The sequence below is a fragment of the Physeter macrocephalus genome, chromosome 7 (genome assembly GCF_002837175.3).
Source record: "Physeter macrocephalus isolate SW-GA chromosome 7, ASM283717v5, whole genome shotgun sequence".
Lineage (NCBI taxonomy): Eukaryota > Metazoa > Chordata > Mammalia > Artiodactyla > Physeteridae > Physeter > Physeter macrocephalus.
This window is the reverse complement of record NC_041220.1, coordinates 25,391,568-25,410,468: the sequence shown is the minus strand read 5'-3', so window position 1 is coordinate 25,410,468 and position 18,901 is coordinate 25,391,568. Positions and strand designations below refer to the sequence as shown.

General features: G+C 39.4%; 1 protein-coding gene across 3 annotated transcripts in view; it reads left to right on the top strand.

Moving 5' to 3' along the window:
• INPP4B (inositol polyphosphate-4-phosphatase type II B) overlaps window positions 1–18,901 on the top strand; it is a 763,890-nt gene that overhangs the window by 419,254 nt on the left and 325,735 nt on the right. Inside the window, exons 10-11 of one of the 3 annotated variants that reach the window (XM_007111238.4) lie at window positions 13,949–14,067; window positions 16,129–16,245. In XM_007111238.4, the coding sequence (XP_007111300.2) occupies window positions 13,949–14,067; window positions 16,129–16,245 (236 nt within the window). Of the gene's footprint in view, window positions 1–13,948; window positions 14,068–16,128; window positions 16,246–18,424; window positions 18,551–18,901 lie in introns of those variants that run through there. The other 2 variants (XM_055085900.1, XM_055085901.1) reach the window with 2 other exon arrangements.

The following is an 18,901-nucleotide window of genomic DNA, read 5'->3' as shown; positions in this document are numbered from 1 at the left end:
TCATTTTTATATTTCTCATTGTATCTTTAATTCTGTGTCTGAGAGGTAAACCATCAGATCTTAGGATCAGGTCCTTGGAGTGCTCCCTTCAGCTGGGATGTTGATCCTTGCTCTCCTCTGAACTCTACAGTGTCATTTGCTCAAGACACTTGATTTCCTAGGAGGGGTTTTAAACTCAAGGTGGTTAAAACCTGATTTCTTGATTCCCATTTCCTGTCCCTCCCAAACATTTTATTTCCCCAATGATATACATCTCCTTAAAATACACCACCATCCATTCTGTTATGCAAATCCTCAAACTCTTAACTCTTTCTTGATTCTTCTTTTTCCCTAACCTCATGTCAAATCCATCTTCAAGTCCTATACTTTCTTTTTTTTTTTTTCCCAGTATGCGGGCCTCTCACTCTTGTGGCCTCTCCCGTTGCGGAGCACAGGCTCCGGACGCGCAGGCTCAGCGGCCATGGCTCACGGGCCCAGCCGCTCCGCGGCATGTGGGATCCTCCCGGACCGGGGCACGAACCCGTGTCCCCTGCATCAGCAGGCGGACTCTCAACCACTGCGCCACCAGGGAAGCCCACGTCCTATACTTTCTATGTAAAAAGTGTATTCTGAATTTGATCACCTCTATCCGTTGCCACCGATATCGTTCAATTCTCAGCCGCTGTCAGCTCTCACCTGAGCCGGTTAAGGGAGGCCTCCTAGGTCTGCTGGCATCTGCTCTTACCCCTTCACACCCGCTTCCTGATGGGAGAGCCAGAATAAATAATTTAAAAATATAATTGGGATTTCTTTACTTCCCTAGTTAAAATCCTTCCATGGCTTCCATTTCACTTAGAATAAAATCGACAGAGGTAGACAAATATCATATGATATCACACAGGTGTGGAATCTAATTTTTTTAAAAATGATATAAATGAACTGATTTACAAAACAGAAACAGATTCACAGATTTTGAAAACACACTTATGGTTACCAAAGGGGGATGTAGGGGGAGGAATAAATTAGGAGCTTGGGATTAACATGCACACACTGCTATATATGAAATAAACAAGAACCTACTGTGTAGCACAGGGCACTCTACCCAACAGTCTATAATAACCTATATGGGAAAAGAATCTGAAAAAGAATGAATATGTATGTATGTATAACTGAATCACTGTGCTGTACACCTGAAACTGACACAACATTGTCAATCAACTAGACTCCAGTAAAACTTGAAAAAAAGAATAACATTGAAATATCTTACCACACTCTACAAGGATGTTGGGCAGCAGGCCCTTCTCACCTTACCTGTGCTGATCGTCCAGCGCACTCTGCAGCCTTACTCTCAACCTCATTCGTCTTCTTTTTGCTTCTCAAACAAGCCAAACATTTGGGTCTTGGCATTTGTTCTTCCCCCCTGCCCGCCCCTCAGCTGGCCCCTTGGTAAGTTTTAGGTCACAACTCAGATGTCACCTCATCAGAGAAGCTTTTCCTGATTCTTGCTCCTCCCAACACACTCAATTTAATCACCCTGTTTAAAATGCTCACTAAATTATTATTATTTTTTAACTTTATGTCTTGCTAGACTGTAAGCTCCATAAAATAGAGAACTTGCTTTCCTGTTCACTGCTATGAAACTGTCACCTAGAATCATGCTGGGCACATTGGGACATTCAGTAAATATCCATGAACTGAACGCAGGCATGAATGCCATTGCTTTTTGACTCACATTTCTTCATAAAATAAATTTATAGGTTTAGAAATGCCCTTGAAATGTTTTGTAATGGTCGCTAACACAATTGTTTGTAAAAAGCAATTCATTTTAGTATTCTCAGTGAAGACAATTATTTAACTGTTGATATTTTGTTGTTAGCAAATTATATCAGGAAGGGCAGCGCCCGACTGCCCTTGGGGTTCATCTAGAGAGAACTGACAGGAAGAATCAGTCATGGGCCAAGCTGAACAAGTGGGTTCTGTAACTAGACTAGATCGCTGACAATTGCTTGTCTGTGTAGAACTTTATGCCCCAAATTCTTCACAAAGTAACTTCAAGATTCCTGTACTATGATAGCATCAGGAAGCAAGCTATCTTCCTATAGAGATGCTGTTAAGAACATATATACACAAATAACAAGAAGCATAACAGAACTAAAATAGGAGAAATGGACTGAGGTCCAGATATTTGAGCCTAGGTTTCAGCCTACCACGTGTAACCCTGAGAGAAGGCAGTACAAGGGCAGTGTTTGAGAGCACGGGCTGGGCTGCCATTATGAGAGCATTTGAATGCTGATTCTGCTACTGGCTACCTGTGTGATTCTGAACAATTTCACGTTGACTGGGTTGTTTTGCAGCTTAAATAAGGTAGTGTACTTAAAGCACTAAGAATGGTGCTAGGTGTATAAATGATTGCTTAATGATATTTTGAAATTACTGTTCTGGGTTAATCCCTTACCCTCTCTGAAAATCTGACTCCTTGTCTGTAAGTTGTAGATAATAATTCTTATTTCACAGAGTGTTTGAACTAATATACATGAAAGGGAGAAGTACATTATTAATACATCGTTAGGAAATTAACAAATCTTTTTTCCCCACATATATTCACAAGCACTCAGTGAGAATAAATGTAATTATCATCCTCATTTCCTGAGGAGGATACCGAGGGTCCATAACAAATCCAAAGTTACCTGGTCAGGACTGGAATCTACGACCCTGCGCCTTTGACTGTTTACTACACAGAGCAAGAAAGAACTGCCAGGGAGACCTTCAAACAGGTGTCTGATATTCTTATCTTACCTAGTCTCCCACATGTCTTGGAATGGCTGTGAAGGTGGTTCTTCTCTAGTTTAGTCTGGGTAGTGTAAACAACTGCTCCTTTGTTCTGAAACTTCCTGTGTAGCTAGGGCTCTGAAGCATTCTACATATAGCTCACAGGTACTCGGCTGAGCTTGAGGCTCTCCTTGGAGATCCTCAGTATTCTGAGAAGTATGCTGTTTGTTTCCTTCAAACTTGGTTTCTCTTAGAATCATGCTCTCCCACTCTCAAGCTGCGCTATTTCCACATGGTGTTGAACTTGTGCATTTTGCTCTGAATAATTAGACCCCTTCTGCCCTCAAGCTGGTCCACATTTGATTTCTCACCCACAGACTCACTGTCTTTCTCCTCTTGTGTCATGTCTCCTGGTTCACTAGTCATTTCTAGCTTTAGCTTATCTATACCAACCTTGTTTTATTTCCTGTGAGTCAACTGTCTTATGATGGGAGAATTGACACCCTTAAAGCTCCATATTCAACATGAATATTGAGATTTTCTTTTGTCTACAAAAAAATCACACGTGTGATTGACTCAAGGGACTCAGGAGAAATAGGGAGTGATAACTTGCCCCTTCACAAAGGATGTTCTAGATAGAGACAATGAAATGAGAGGCCAGTCATCCTTCCAGAACCACCTATTCCTCCCATGCTTCCCTTCCCCCAGTTGTTTCCTAATCTATCCATGTATGGCTCTGATTTATTACTTAAAATCTACTTGTAAAATATTTGACACTAGAGGGGTGGGAATTTCATAAAAGACTATTAATTCCACATATAACTACCAAGTCCGATACATTTATGGGAAAAAATTACCGAAATTTTAAAAATTACCTTAATTTAAATACCGCCTTCTAAAACTTAGCCCTTGGGTGCAATATATACAGTACAATTTTTCTGAAACATTTTGGTTCAGGAAAGCGTGTCTGAAAATTGCCCCATGCAGGATTTGGTGAAACCCAGACCATGAGTCAGTGCTTTGCGTGTGAAATCATGCAGGTTAAACAACTGCCTTCCAGAGCGCTTCCTACTTCCTGCCCAAACAAATGGACCTCAGGTTCCCTCAGGAGACTGTCAACCCCTGAAGGTAATGTTCTAAGGTCCCAATTTCCTTTTCTCTGCCTCAGACTCCCAGATACCTTCTGGACATCATTTTGTGTCCTCAGAGTTCATCAACTTTGAGCACACTTCTCTTAGCCATCCACACTTGGCGACTCAGGCTCTGACTTTCCTGCCACCACTCCTGTAACTAACTGTCTCCACCAGCCACGCTAGCCTCATCTTGTGGTTCAGAGGTAAATCAAGGAAGCATCCCCTCCCCACTAACCACGTGCCCGGCTGGATCCACTGATGGGCTCTATGCTTGTCCTGAACGGGAACCCTACTGGCTCCTATGTCAAACTGGCCGTTCTGGAAAAATATTGTCATCTTGGTCCCTGGTCGGGTATAAGATTTAAGGTTGCTGCCTGTGTTTCTTCCTCTTCTGCAACCCTAGTTCTAACACTACAGATTTCCATTCACTGACTCACAACATTTCTTTTAGTATTCAGAGGGACCAGCTTCCATTCTTTTTTTTTTTCTTTTAATTAATTAATTTATTTTTTACTTTTAATTTATTTTATTTGTATTTCAGAGCTTAAATACACAGATAAGTACTTAGCTTAGTTTTGGATACATTTAGTGTTAGTTATCAATAATATACCTGAGAGGAAATGCCTGTGACTGAAGGATATTGAAAACAAGAGAGGGTAGGTGGGAAGGCAACACAGGAGACTCACATCTTTTTTTTTTTTGCGGTACGCGGGCCTCTCACTGCCTTGGCCTCTCCCATTGCGGAGCACAGGCTCCGGACGCGCAGGCTCAGCGGCCATGGCTCACGAGCCTAGCCGCTCCGCGGCATGTGGGATCTTCCCGGACCGGGGCACGAACCTGTGTCCCCTGCAACGGCGGACTCACAACCACTGCGCCACCAGGGAATCCTGAGACTCATATCTTGGAAGACCCTTTATTCAAGTGGTAATTGAAATTGTGTGAGAAGTTAGGTTACTGCTTTAATAAGAAATAGAGAAGAATGAAGGGTTGAGAACAGCTTCCATTCTTGGAATAACATTTTCATCCTTTCTTAAGCAGCACATAGGTTCCTGCTGAAAAGAGCAGCAGAAAGCTGCACGCACGCGTTTCTGAAGCGGAACGTGGATTTGGAGCATGCGCACAGAGAGCCAAGTCTGAACAAACTATTTGGCGATGATGCCAGGCCAGTTTGGGGTTTACATCATATAGCGTGGGAGGTCAAAACCGGAAGAGACACGAGCACAGGCTTGTTTTTAATTCAATTGCTTGAGAATGGAGTCTCAGCCATCTAGGTAATATTCATGAAAACAGGACAAAATAGAATTTTCTGAGGATTGAAATGAGAGAAGCTGGGGGGAGCAGGGGACAGGCTGGAGAATGGGAGTCTTCTGATACAGACAACAGTGATTTGAACCAAATTTGCTCTTTTCATATGCAAATACGCTGTCTTCTGTACAGCTGGCATCTTCACTGCTTCAGAGCAGGATCAAAGAGCATTTCCCGAGAGCACCCTTGTTCCAGGCAGAGGCTCCTCTTCTCTCTCTCTCTATAGATTGTTCAATGATACTTAAATTGAGAACCAGTACTGAGTGGTTAGTTTATTTTAGTATAAGGTTCCCAACTGTAGAAGTGAATTTCATCTTCTTGGCTATTTGTTGTTAAAGCCAACATTTTTTTTTTTTAAACACACACAGATACACATAAAATATGGTGGCATATTTTTATGTTGTTTTGTTACGGGGGAAAAAAGTAACACATTTTATTTCCGGACCTATTTCTCAACAATCTGAATCTGGCTTTTTACATCAAGGAAATTAGTTTAATTTATAAGTGAGTCAGTTGTAACAAAATTTAGCAGTGGTGCTCAAATCTCAGTGTAGCAAGAATTCTGAAGCAATATTTCTATAACACAATCTCTTCAATTCCCTTATGCAAATTATTACGTATATTCCTCAATAACTCTGTCATCTGCTTTCTCCCTATGGCATTAGTCTCATCCTTTCCTCAAGTTTTATTTGGATTCTATTTTCAGAGTGTTAAGAGTCTTAAAATTCTCCTTACAAAGCTAAATCACCAATGAACATGCAGCGAACCAGACGGAACAGAATGATGTTATTGACAAAAAAATTAACTGGGCTACTGAGCTATTGGCAATACATAAATAAATAGTCTTCATGATCTACAAATCTGACTGATTAGTCAAAAATATGGATATGGAACTAATGGAATGATGAGGCAGCATTAGGCACATTATTGTTCTGAATTTGAGCTAACACAAGCAAAGTTTAAGCCTAATGCCACCTGATGCATAATAAGTATGCAATAAATTGTGCTTCCTACCCCTCACGCCCATCTTCTCTGCATGCTTCCTTTATTATCTTAATTGAGAACAACCTTAAAATTTGTGTTATATTAGCATTTTTTGTTGTTGTTGTTGTACCGCATAGCTTGCGGGATCTTAGTTCCCCGACCAGGGTTCGAACCCATGCCCTGTGCGCTGGAACTGCAGAGTCCTAACCACTGGACTGCCAGGGAATTCCCTATATTAGCATTTTATTGTTGTAGTAAAGGGGCAAAAACCCTAGGATTCTTTCAGTATATCTAAGGAATTCTTTCATTAGGATGGCTTTATTTATTTATTTATTTATTTAGTCGTGTGTGTGTGTGTGTGTGTGTGTGTGTGTGTGTGTGTGTGTGTGTTGATTCCCTGGATTGATTTCTTATCTTTCAGCCTTAAACACTGAGTTGCTTTTTGCCCTCTAACTTTCTAGAAACCTAAAATTAATACTGTTTGTTCAAGTTATGTGGGTATACTTACCCTCCTTGAAAAGTAAGATTCCAATTTTGTATTTAGAACATTAATATTTTGAACTCAGTGTCTTAAAATACAAAAGGAAAGAAAACAAAACAATCAAAAAGTGAAAGAAAAACAAGTCCAAATTTTCTAATCACATTTTCACACCAACTCTTCTATCTACAGTTCTTTAATTTTCCCAACAAATATTGCTTATGTTGGCAGCTATCCATGGTTCACATACTCTGTAGGGAAGTATGTGTAAATTAAAATTTCCCACACAACAGTTAAGGGGAGAATAGCACATTTTTGTTTTACTTCTATGAAGACTGAAAAAATGGTTACTTAACTGGATGGAGAAGCTGTAGTTTGTTAAGAGAGATGTATTCCTGACCCCAGTAGCCCCAAGTCTTATAAATATACAAGTGATGATTTTGATAACCTCATCTTTCCGAGCGATGAGAGAAACATGTTAGTGAGGACATTTGAAATAGCAGAGAACACATAGCAAAGACATTTGAGAAAGCAGAAGAGAACACAAATGAGAAAAGTAATACCAAATGAGAAAATTACAGAAAGTAGGCTCTATCAGTTGAAAGTAAGCTAAAATGAACAGGGAGGGCAAGATGTGATGCTAAGCTCAATGAATCAGAGACTCAAAGATTCTACAGAGAATACAGAATGAACATGGAAGAATATTATTAATGGGCATAAATCAGCTCAACATGATATAGAGCCACATTTTTCTAAGAAGTAGCCTTAAGAACATATTCAAAAGTGAATAGCGTGTTCCTGATTACTTATGAAATGCTCCTTGTGTGGATATTAGTATGAGTCCAGGACACTGTACATTCTGCCATTTTACTGTAGAAAATGGAATTATCATGGAACGCGGTGCCCTGGGAACGAGGCAGTGTTGTCTTCTGAATCCACTCAGTAGATCTGAATTGTAGAGGTCCACATCCTAGGCTTCAGAAAATTGCTGTCTTAGAATTCCTGAGAGGAAGGAAGAATAAAGAACAGAAAGGCAGAAGAAACTAAACGTAGGAAAGCATATTGTACTGGCAATTAGCGGGGCTATTAGGCTTTCTAAATGTAACATATTTACATTGTATTTACATTTGTATTTATATATCTCTTAATGTATGATGTCAATTCATTTAGTCTAGATGTAATCACTGATCTAGAATGGTAGCTGTGAAACCATGCAAAGGAATCCAGTAATTTATTGGACTGGGAACATAACCGAAATTGGCTTATCAGTTGATAAGTGGCATCTCCTTTTCTGGAGTACAAGGAGCAAGGATATATATGTCACATTTTTGAGAAACCTAACCAAACGTTAAGAATTTGAGAGGTAAATAGAAAACTGCATTATAGGCAGCAAGAGGCTTACCCACAGCCTTAGGGAAATGGCTGATTCTCTTAGGGATGGTAAAATAAGAATAGTGCTATTGGGGGAGCCTGGAGCTAGATGGTTATTTCCCTAAATCCCTGTTTGGATAAGGCCACTTTACTGTTCAAGATGCCCCCTATTCTCTGTACCCTGGCCCTTTTTACCCTTGTGGGGCATGGATTTACCTCTTCTGTTTTCCCTATGAAGAGTCTGGGGTGGGGGAGGAAGGGGGAAAGAAATGAACTTTCATCAGGGGAGGTTTGTTTCCATCAGGCTATATTGGGTTTGAGTTGTAACATTTTTTTTTTTAATTGCAAGAAAAAGAAGCTTTATAAGCATTCACAGCCTTCTTTTTTTTGATGAAGGAATACACAGAACAGAGGAGCAAGTCTTCCCATTACCCCTTGGGACATCTCAGTTGTTAAGACAATGACTCTTTGTGGACCAACTTTCTCTAAGTATTTTTTATGTATTTTTTTGGCCATGTGGCATGCAGGATCTTAGTTCCCCGACCAGGGATCGAACCCTTGCCCCCTGCAGTGGAAGCGCAGAGTCCTAACCACTGGACCGCCAGGGAAGTCCCTCCCTAAGTAAAGGAACACTAACCTCCCAGATAAATCCCTGCATAGAGGGTGAGTTTACCATTTACATGTAGTACATCTGAGGACAGACAGAAAATAAATAAAGCTTTCTGCTATTTTTGGCTTCTCATTTGGAAGTGCCTAGTCAGAGGTGAAATTAACAAGTATAAATGTGCATATCTGGTTTCACAGAAAGCAATATAGTAATGATAACTATGATTTCTGAAATTAACAAATAATCCAGTAAGGGGTTTAAAATTTTTTTGTATTGAAAACAAGAAGTGACCAAGAAATCACAGGTATATAGTTAATAAAATACTTTTAAATACTTTTAATAAAATACTTAAAAGAATAAGGTTACATAAAATCAGGACCAACCTGGGATATTTTGAGCATTTAATTACTATAAGAATATTGAATAGATAAAATCCATTTTTGTGCCAATGTATAATTATATTCATATCAATCTTAAGTATAATAAAAGGACCTATTATGTGCCTAGCATTCAACATATATTACTTCATATAATCTTTTTATAGCAAATCTATGAAATCTGTCCTTTGACTTCCACTTTACAGATAAGACCATAGAGACTGAAAGAGATAAGAGTAATGTATCCAAAGTCGCATAATTCCTTAGGCTAGATCCTGGTTTCAAATATAATTTTATCCCGAGTTGAAAAACAAACAGGCGAACATTTCTTTTTTCTCTGTTTGCTCTCCTGTGTGGTTTCTCCTTTAAGCCTAACTTTCCTCTGGCTAATTTAAGAGCAGAATTGTAGAGATATGGGAATTCATGTCAAAGTCTCCCTCCACCCGCCCCCTCTTGTGGCCATTGCTTTATCTAGAGGACTGAGGATAAACTTTGTTCGATGCTACTAACACTGAATGGCAAGAAGAGAGATGAGATGGAGTGGGGCAAGAAAAATGACCTGACTTCACAGAAGAAAGAGTGCTTAAGAGGAAAGAGACAGTTGCTTGGAGTCAGCCTTGAACTCACACGACACCAGTGGCTCAGGCCACTGCCCTTGTGAAAGCCTGTGGCAGGCACCTCTGCTTATTTGCACACTCCCTAGCCAGGGCAGGTCTTAGAACAACTAGGATTTGGCCAGTGCTGCTGAACGCAAAGGCACCTGAACCGACAGTTGTGTTCAAATTGATTACTGCTGGGGCTGAGCTCTCTGGTAGAAGAGTCTGGAGACATTTTTAGGCTTCCAGCCAATGTTGGCTAGAAGGATGGAACGGCTGTATGGACTCAAAAGACTCGACATGCTTTAGAAATGATGGCTGAATGAAACAAAAACAGATCTTTTATAAAAATGGTATTTTGGGGTGGGCAGAATATTAATTCAACAAGAACCCAGAAACCCCTGCCCTTTAGCTTCTGGATTCTCAGATATTAGAGGAATTATAGGAGCAACAGATGATCTACACTTTTCCCTAAGAATCCAAGTAGTGGCTTTAAGCATCTCGATCAGAGGTTGGCATCTTCTGGTCCTTAGGCCAAATTTTGTCACAGATGTATCAGTTTAACTTATACAGTGACTGGGATTTCAAGCTTTGGACAAATCCTCAAATCAAGCCACGTGGGCTTTTATTTCTTCAGGCAATGAATTTGAATGGAGGAACCCTCTTTTGGTACAGCATAGGTTTCCAGTTTGCTCAGTGCCTAGCCCTCTCCTGAGATATTGAAGCTCTGTTTGTTTTTATCATTACACTTCTATTGAGGATTCCCTTCCAGCAGAGAGCTGTCTGGATCCTGTACAAATCTGAGCTGGGAATGCCTGCGAGCATCTCATTCACCAGCACTGACGATGGAAAGTGAATTCTCACGTTACCAGTTACTATAGCAAAGGTGACAGGAAAAACAGTCACTCGTAGCTCTTTTGTTTTTTTCTAAAGAAAAGTTTCAAATTGCAGTTTTTTAAAAAAATTATTCATTACTTTTACGTTGTGATTTTTCCCCTTTTTATTAAAAAATAAACAATTCAGTGGACACAAGCACATTTGAATCCCAACCTATCAACATCTTGTATATTTAAACTCTCTTGGGCTCTGAGAATGCTTTTAAATAGCTCAGTCCAAAACAAAGCCAATAAGAAGGCAGAAATAAAAGTAAAAAATCTGCTGGTGAGTGAATGATGGCAGAGAGGTATTTACTTGTTACTACCCATTTGATTCAAGAATTCTCAAATAAAACGAAACAACCAAAGCAAAACCCTGAAGTATTCTTTTAGTCCTGTGAGTTGAAGGCCATTTATGCAGGTCACTCCCTCATAGAGTAGAATTTTGTGTGGGTAATGGGTAGTGCTAAGTATGGCTGGAAATTGATATGACATTTTTTTTTGATTTCTGAAAACAGATTTTTCAGGCTTCTTTAGTGGTTACTAAAAAGTTCCTATACTTTTAGTATAGTATAAAGTATAGTTATACTTTATAGTGACCCAATGAGTAATATCTCTGTGAAGCAATTCAGTCACTCCTCATTTATCACCCCTCCAGTGGGACAGTTTCAGTGTGTATAGATCCACAGTGTGTATGGGTTTCACTTTACTAAATGCAATGACTAATGTACTGGTTTGATATTTACAAAGAAATATTGGACCTAGTGATAGTTTTTAAGGAGCTGTCTGAATATGGCTGAACCAATAAAAACCATTGTACAGAAGAATTCAACACTAACTATTAGTAAATGTTGGTATTGATATTGGTAAATATTACTAAGCTTTACTTTGCATAGAAAAGTCTATTCGTAAAAAGGGACCTAATTTCTTCCTTGCCTCCGTCCTGGGAAATAGACAGATGAGGAAACTGAGCATCTAAGAGTTTGTGACTTAAAGGCACATAAGTAGAAAATGAGGAATCTGGGACTACAGCTCAGGAAGTCTGACTGATGTCAGGGTCTTTCCCTAACATCTTGCCACATAAAAGTAGGGAACAGTCAAATCTCTGGGCTGTCAGGAAGGAAAAGATATGGACAGCCAAGTTATGACTTTAATTGCTGTTGTTGTTTTCTAGGCCATATTTTAGATCTAAAACATAAAGAAATACAAAGTGCCATTACGGTTGTTTTTACTTCATCAGTATTGGGGGAATCTGCAAATTGGGTTGGACTGAACATTTGAGTTTAATGGAGATTATCTCTATTTTTATTAGGAGTGAGTCTGAGAGGTTCGCTGATAAAATGGAGAACAGCTGCTCACTTCTGAGAACTAACCACAGCCCACAATCAACCCTGATAAGAAATCAGAAAAGAAGTAACTTACTTTGAGCAAACATGTCATAAGTTCATAAGGTAGAGATGAAGCTACCAGCAGAAAGTGGACAAAATGCATGTGTTGGAAGCAAATTGACTCCAGCTTCAAAATCTAAGGAGAGATATATGTCAATATCAGTAAACGGAGAGAGAGCTGTACACTATGTGCAGAAAGCCAAGAGAATGAGTGATAAAATTAAACATTCATTAGGCAAGTGGAGGAAATGATCAAAATAACCACCAAAGAACAGTAAAGTCTAAATCTGTCTTTTTTTTTTTCTTCCGGTGATATGTTGACATTATTGAAACCTTGCATCAGTATTTTCTAAAACTAGATCTGTTGGGTTAGACAGTAAAGAATTATGGCAGTTGGTCTTCCAAAGAGAGGTGCCATTGTCTGAGAGAGGAATTCAGTATGCCAAGAAAAGAAATGGAACTGCTGGGGTATGATGTAAGAAAACTACCAGAGAGTTCTAGTAATGTAAATATGAGCACTTACTATTTCAAAGCCTCTAGTTCTTAGTATGTAAAAATGAAATAATAGTTCAAAGCACTATTTTGAGAAATAAAGAGATCATTGGCAAAAGGCCTCAAAAATAATGATGGCTAAATAAACTGTTGCTATTAATTTGTTCCAAGCATGCTTTCCTGTATGGTGAGAGGCATATGGTTTAAATAAGGAAAATTATAACAAAATACCATACAGGAGTAAAAGGATCTCAAAGTCTGTCAAGAAGAAATTAAGAAGTTGAAGAATTTGCCCAGCATTGCTTAGCTAGTAGAACTGGCCGAAAACCAGGCCAGTTTCATTCCAAAGCTCCTGCTTTTTCCTCTGTCCCATTCTGCTTCTATAAATGAGCTGATCTGTAAGCAAAGGAAAGGTGATAATTACATTTATAATTTGCTTTGCTTTCAAGTTTCAGGTTTAAGCCGTAGTACCTCTGTCCTAGTAGGTGTACACTGTTGCAGAGCCAGAATGTAGCTTAAATACTTGGGTCCTTCCCTCTCCTTCTGCACTGGTCAGAGGCGTGAGATGTGGATGGTATAGAGCCCAGCATACTCTCACCATGAATCCATGACCCGGGGTTACTGCTAGTCCGTGGTCCCAGCTCCAGCCTGACCCCAGCCCCCAGCTCAGCGTAATTTGAACCTCTTCCCTGCAGTGAGGACACTTTGCATGATACTTTGGGATCCAAATGCAGGTAGTAAAATTACTATTTGAAAGCCAGGTGGGAAAACACCTGAGCAGATATTGGACTTGCTGAAAAGGAATTTTTTTTGGACTTTTCTTCCCCAAATTGTGGGAATGATATGTGGGAGGAGAAAATATTCAAGTAAATATGGTATGGTGAAGAGCGTCTGTAATATGAGCCTGGTGTCTCAGGGAAAGGTCTTAACTTTTGTGGCCCCTGGGCAAGAATTAACCCATCATTTTTTTTTCCACGTTTCCGCCTCCCAGACTTGGCTGGAATCCTGGACAGAGGACGCTTTTAACCCCTCCACCTCCTCCTCTGCTCCTTGCCCGGGGCTTGTGTGTTGCTGTGATAGGGTAGCCTCCCTTCCCCGTATCTGTCCCTATGTAGGACTGTAGGAGGCCAGCTCTAGTGAATAGATAGGTAAGGACCAAGTGTGCGTTCCAACATTTGAACTAATCCAGCCAGTGTCAATAAGGAGAAGCGTAAAGTTCCCCGGATGTGGCCCAAGTCAGTTTACTTAGTCTAGGGGTGTGAATTAAAGCCCGGGGTTTATTGACTAATTAAGGTCGCTCAAAGCCCCTGAGCTGTGTGCGCAGGGTCACACATGAGAGCTGGGATCCGAGGGCAGTGGAGACTCGCATGAGCTGCACATGTGGCCAGTGGAAATGAATTCTGAATTCCGCACCGCAGCACGTGACTTCCTATTTCTGTAAGGTACTTCCAAGGGACTTCCTCTGTAAAATCAGCCAGAGTCCCAGAAGATTTCATTCAGCGCCGGCGCTGAGTTTCCTTCCAACCCGGGACAAAAGTTTTCCCTGAGATACGATGTTAGTTTCTCTTCTTTCTCTTTTCTTTGCCATTGCCAGCATGCAAGGATCTTGTGGCTCCTGTGCGTGATCGGAAGCTGAATACACTGGTGCAGATCTCAGTAATCCACCCAGCGGAGCAGGGTCTGACAAGATACTCCAGCACGGAAATTGTGGAGGTGAGCGTGCTGTGTGCCTGATTTACTCTCGCTGTCTCTCAGTCTCTCTCTGGATTTGAGCAAAAAGCTGAAATACTTTAGATTATGGCCCGCAGCTATGCTAGGTTGCAGTCCTCCCTCGTTTAGGAAAGCATACCTGAGGTTAGTAAGCATACATTTGTGACTTACCAGAATAAACAAATGGGGAAAGAACTTGCCTTTTTTTATAAAAGACCTATTTTTCTTTAGTAAGTAGAAGGAAAATCCCCACTCTGGATCTTTGAATAGAGTACTAAATAGGAAAAAAAAAAAAAAATATATATATATATATATATATATAAATTTTAAATTAAATGGAATGACTATTTCTTTGAGGGGCAAAAAAGAAAGTTGTAAATTACCTAGAGGTGTTTTAAACCTAAGTGTTTTTGCCCTTTTCATTTTTTTCCTGTATTCTTCAGATTGTCTGTGGAAGCTTCATATTCTCTGCCTTTCGTGCATGTCAGAAGCTTCATATTCTCTGCCTTGCGTGTGTGTCTTTTTAAAGTATGATGTTTTTCAAAGAAAGGTGGATAATTAATTTGAGACACTGTAATGTTTCTAGGCAAAAGGTGTAAATAATTATTCATCCATTGAGAGATTTCCTATTTACATTTATTGTTGCTAATATAACATTCAAAATGTGTTGGGAGGAAACTTGTTATTGTGTTGGACCAGATTCAAAAGAGGAAGTGTTTCCCTTTTGATTATTTTGTTCTCGTCACATATTTCACAGCCTTAGTGAATGAGAGATACTTATTCTCTGGGACTAAAGAAAATGTTCTCTACACTCCTTAAGCTTTGCTTTTCTTCGACTTGGGAGCCCTTTCTGTTTTGAAAGAGGAGTTGCTCTGCAAGAGTCTAAGTTGCCTACCCCAGACCTGGCTTGCTCAGTGCCATTGGTGGAATAAATGATTCAGACGAAACTCCATTCATTTCTCTAATGGGAATAACCCAGATCCTACATGTAGCCCTGACTCTGTCCTTGGGAAACTTTAGGTTCCAATGCTGGTATCATTTGTAGTTAATGCTGTGGTTGAATAAACAAAAATAGTCTTACTCATTCAAGGAAAACTAAAATTGGAAAATTGTTCATTTATATGAAAACAATTTTCAAGCATTATTTCAACTTGATTATTTTAAAAATATTGTCAAAACTTAAAAAAATTATTTATTTTGACAAATTTATTTGAACATACATAGCTGTTGTTGACTGTTTCATTCACTGTGTGTTCCAGAGTATCTAACACCGTGCCAAACAAAAAGCAGTATTTGTTGAATAAAAGGAAGAAAGAAAGAATGAATAACTTCAGCTTCCAGAAACTTCCATAAACAACTAGCTTACAGAACTCTAGCAAACATCTCCATGATATTCAGCGTTATGCATATTTAAATATAGATATAAAATTTAATGTTGGATGTCAGCTCTCTAAAAATGAATTCTGACGCATGGAAAAACCCTGTGCGCTGCATCCTGAGCTAGTAATTTCATAGCCCCGAATGCATCATATTTAGTTTCTTTCATTAGTTTTCAAATCAGTCTGAGAAAAAAAATACAGCTGAACATCTAAAAACAAATGGACGCTCTCAGAGCATAGCTTTCAATTGAGTCATTACAGAAAGGAAATAAAGGGACAGCGTAAGGTTGCCAAATGGTTCTTGATGAGAAAAGAGCTTCATTTTAATTTGATCAGTCAATAGCTCAGGTTATTTGCGTAAACCACAGGTTATGTCCATTACATGTATTCTAAATGGACTGACAACTGACCCTAAAGAAGGGTGCTGCATATAATGAAAATAAATTGTTTTTCAAGATTCTTAGCAGCTCTGACAATGATGCAGGGCATTTACTCTCAACAGCTCTGTCAGTACTTTGGGGCCCTGGGCCGTGTTGTTCTCTGTGGCATCATTTGGCAATTCAGATATCTCTTCTAATAGAACCACTTCCTAGAAAAACAGACCCAGACACTTTCTGCATTCTCATGTGTCACGCTGCTGACTGCTGCCTTATTGAATCAAAGTTGTCTGCTTGTGCTGTTACAGGGAACAAGAGACCCACTGTTCTTGACTGGTGTCACATTCCCATCTGAGTATCCCATCTATGAGGAGACCAAAATAAAACTAACAGTCTATGATGTCAAGGATAAGTCTTATGACACTGTAAGTACTTGTACTTATTTCTTTCTTTGGGAAAAGCAGTGGGCTTTTCCAAACCATTGGGTTTTTGATGGAACTGGCATTTTTCGAAGAGGGGCTTTGTACTGTGTTTATGGTTGTCTTATGTTTATAGTTTGCTGGGATTTCTTTCACATTCAGTTGGCGTAGTGCCATACTGGCAACTGGTTAGGAGCAAAAGCTTTCAGAACAGTTCTTCCTCTTTTTCAGGGAGGCTGGCTGGATGTCTTGGTTTACATTTTTGTTTGTTTTTTGTTTGTTTGTTTTGGTTTTTTGCGGTACGTGGGCCTCTCACTGCTGTGGCCTCTCCCGTTGCGGAGCACAGGCTCCGGTTCTTTAGTAAGTAGAAGGAAAATCCCCACTCTGGATCTTTGAATAGAGTACTAAATAGGAAAAAAAAAAAAAAATATATATATATATATATATATATAAATTTTAAATTAAATGGAATGACTATTTCTTTGAGGGGCAAAAAAGAAAGTTGTAAATTACCTAGAGGTGTTTTAAACCTAAGTGTTTTTGCCCTTTTCATTTTTTTCCTGTATTCTTCAGATTGTCTGTGGAAGCTTCATATTCTCTGCCTTTCGTGCATGTCAGAAGCTTCATATTCTCTGCCTTGCGTGTGTGTCTTTTTAAAGTATGATGTTTTTCAAAGAAAGGTGGATAATTAATTTGAGACACTGTAATGTTTCTAGGCAAAAGGTGTAAATAATTATTCATCCATTGAGAGATTTCCTATTTACATTTATTGTTGCTAATATAACATTCAAAATGTGTTGGGAGGAAACTTGTTATTGTGTTGGACCAGATTCAAAAGAGGAAGTGTTTCCCTTTTGATTATTTTGTTCTCGTCACATATTTCACAGCCTTAGTGAATGAGAGATACTTATTCTCTGGGACTAAAGAAAATGTTCTCTACACTCCTTAAGCTTTGCTTTTCTTCGACTTGGGAGCCCTTTCTGTTTTGAAAGAGGAGTTGCTCTGCAAGAGTCTAAGTTGCCTACCCCAGACCTGGCTTGCTCAGTGCCATTGGTGGAATAAATGATTCAGACGAAACTCCATTCATTTCTCTAATGGGAATAACCCAGATCCTACATGTAGCCCTGACTCTGTCCTTGGGAAACTTTAGGTTCCAATGCTGGTATCATTTGTAGTTAATGCTGTGGTTGAATAAACAAAAATAGTCTTACTCATTCAAGGAAAACTAAAATTGGAAAATTGTTCATTTATATGAAAACTATTTTCAAGCATTATTTCAACTTGATTATTTTAAAAATATTGTCAAAACTTAAAAAAATTGTTTATTTTGACAAATTTATTTGAACATACATAGCTGTTGTTGACTGTTTCATTCACTGTGTGTTCCAGAGTATCTAACACCGTGCCAAACAAAAAGCAGTATTTGTTGAATAAAAGGAAGAAAGAAAGAATGAATAACTTCAGCTTCCAGAAACTTCCATAAACAACTAGCTTACAGAACTCTAGCAAACATCTCCATGATATTCAGCGTTATGCATATTTAAATATAGATATAAAATTTAATGTTGGATGTCAGCTCTCTAAAAATGAATTCTGGCGCATGGAAAAACCCTGTGCGCTGCATCCTGAGCTCGTAATTTCATAGCCCCGAATGCATCATATTTAGTTTCTTTCATTAGTTTTCAAATCAGTCTGAGAAAAAAAATACAGCTGAACATCTAAAAACAAATGGACGCTCTCAGAGCATAGCTTTCAATTGAGTCATTACAGAAAGGAAATAAAGGGACAGCGTAAGGTTGCCAAATGGTTCTTGATGAGAAAAGAGCTTCATTTTAATTTGATCAGTCAATAGCTCAGGTTATTTGCGTAAACCACAGGTTATGTCCATTACATGTATTCTAAATGGACTGACAACTGACCCTAAAGAAGGGTGCTGCATATAATGAAAATAAATTGTTTTTCAAGATTCTTAGCAGCTCTGACAATGATGCAGGGCATTTACTCTCAACAGCTCTGTCAGTACTTTGGGGCCCTGGGCCGTGTTGTTCTCTGTGGCATCATTTGGCAATTCAGATATCTCTTCTAATAGAACCACTTCCTAGAAAAACAGACCCAGACACTTTCTGCATTCTCATGTGTCACGCTGCTGACTGCTGCCTTATTGAATCAAAGTTGTCTGCTTGTGCTGTTACAGGGAACAAGAGACCCACTGTTCTTGACTGGTGTCACATTCCCATCTGAGTATCCCATCTATGAGGAGACCAAAATAAAACTAACAGTCTATGATGTCAAGGATAAGTCTTATGACACTGTAAGTACTTGTACTTATTTCTTTCTTTGGGAAAAGCAGTGGGCTTTTCCAAACCATTGGGTTTTTGATGGAACTGGCATTTTTCGAAGAGGGGCTTTGTACTGTGTTTATGGTTGTCTTATGTTTATAGTTTGCTGGGATTTCTTTCAAATTCATTTGGCTTAGTGCCATACTGGCAACTGGTTAGGAGCAAAAGCTTTCAGAACAGTTCTTCCTCTTTTTCAGGGAGGCTGGCTGGATGTCTTGGTTTACATTTTTGTTTGTTTTTTGTTTGTTTGTTTTGGTTTTTTGCGGTACGTGGGCCTCCCACTGCTGTGGCCTCTCCCGTTGCGGGGCACAGGCTCCGGCCGT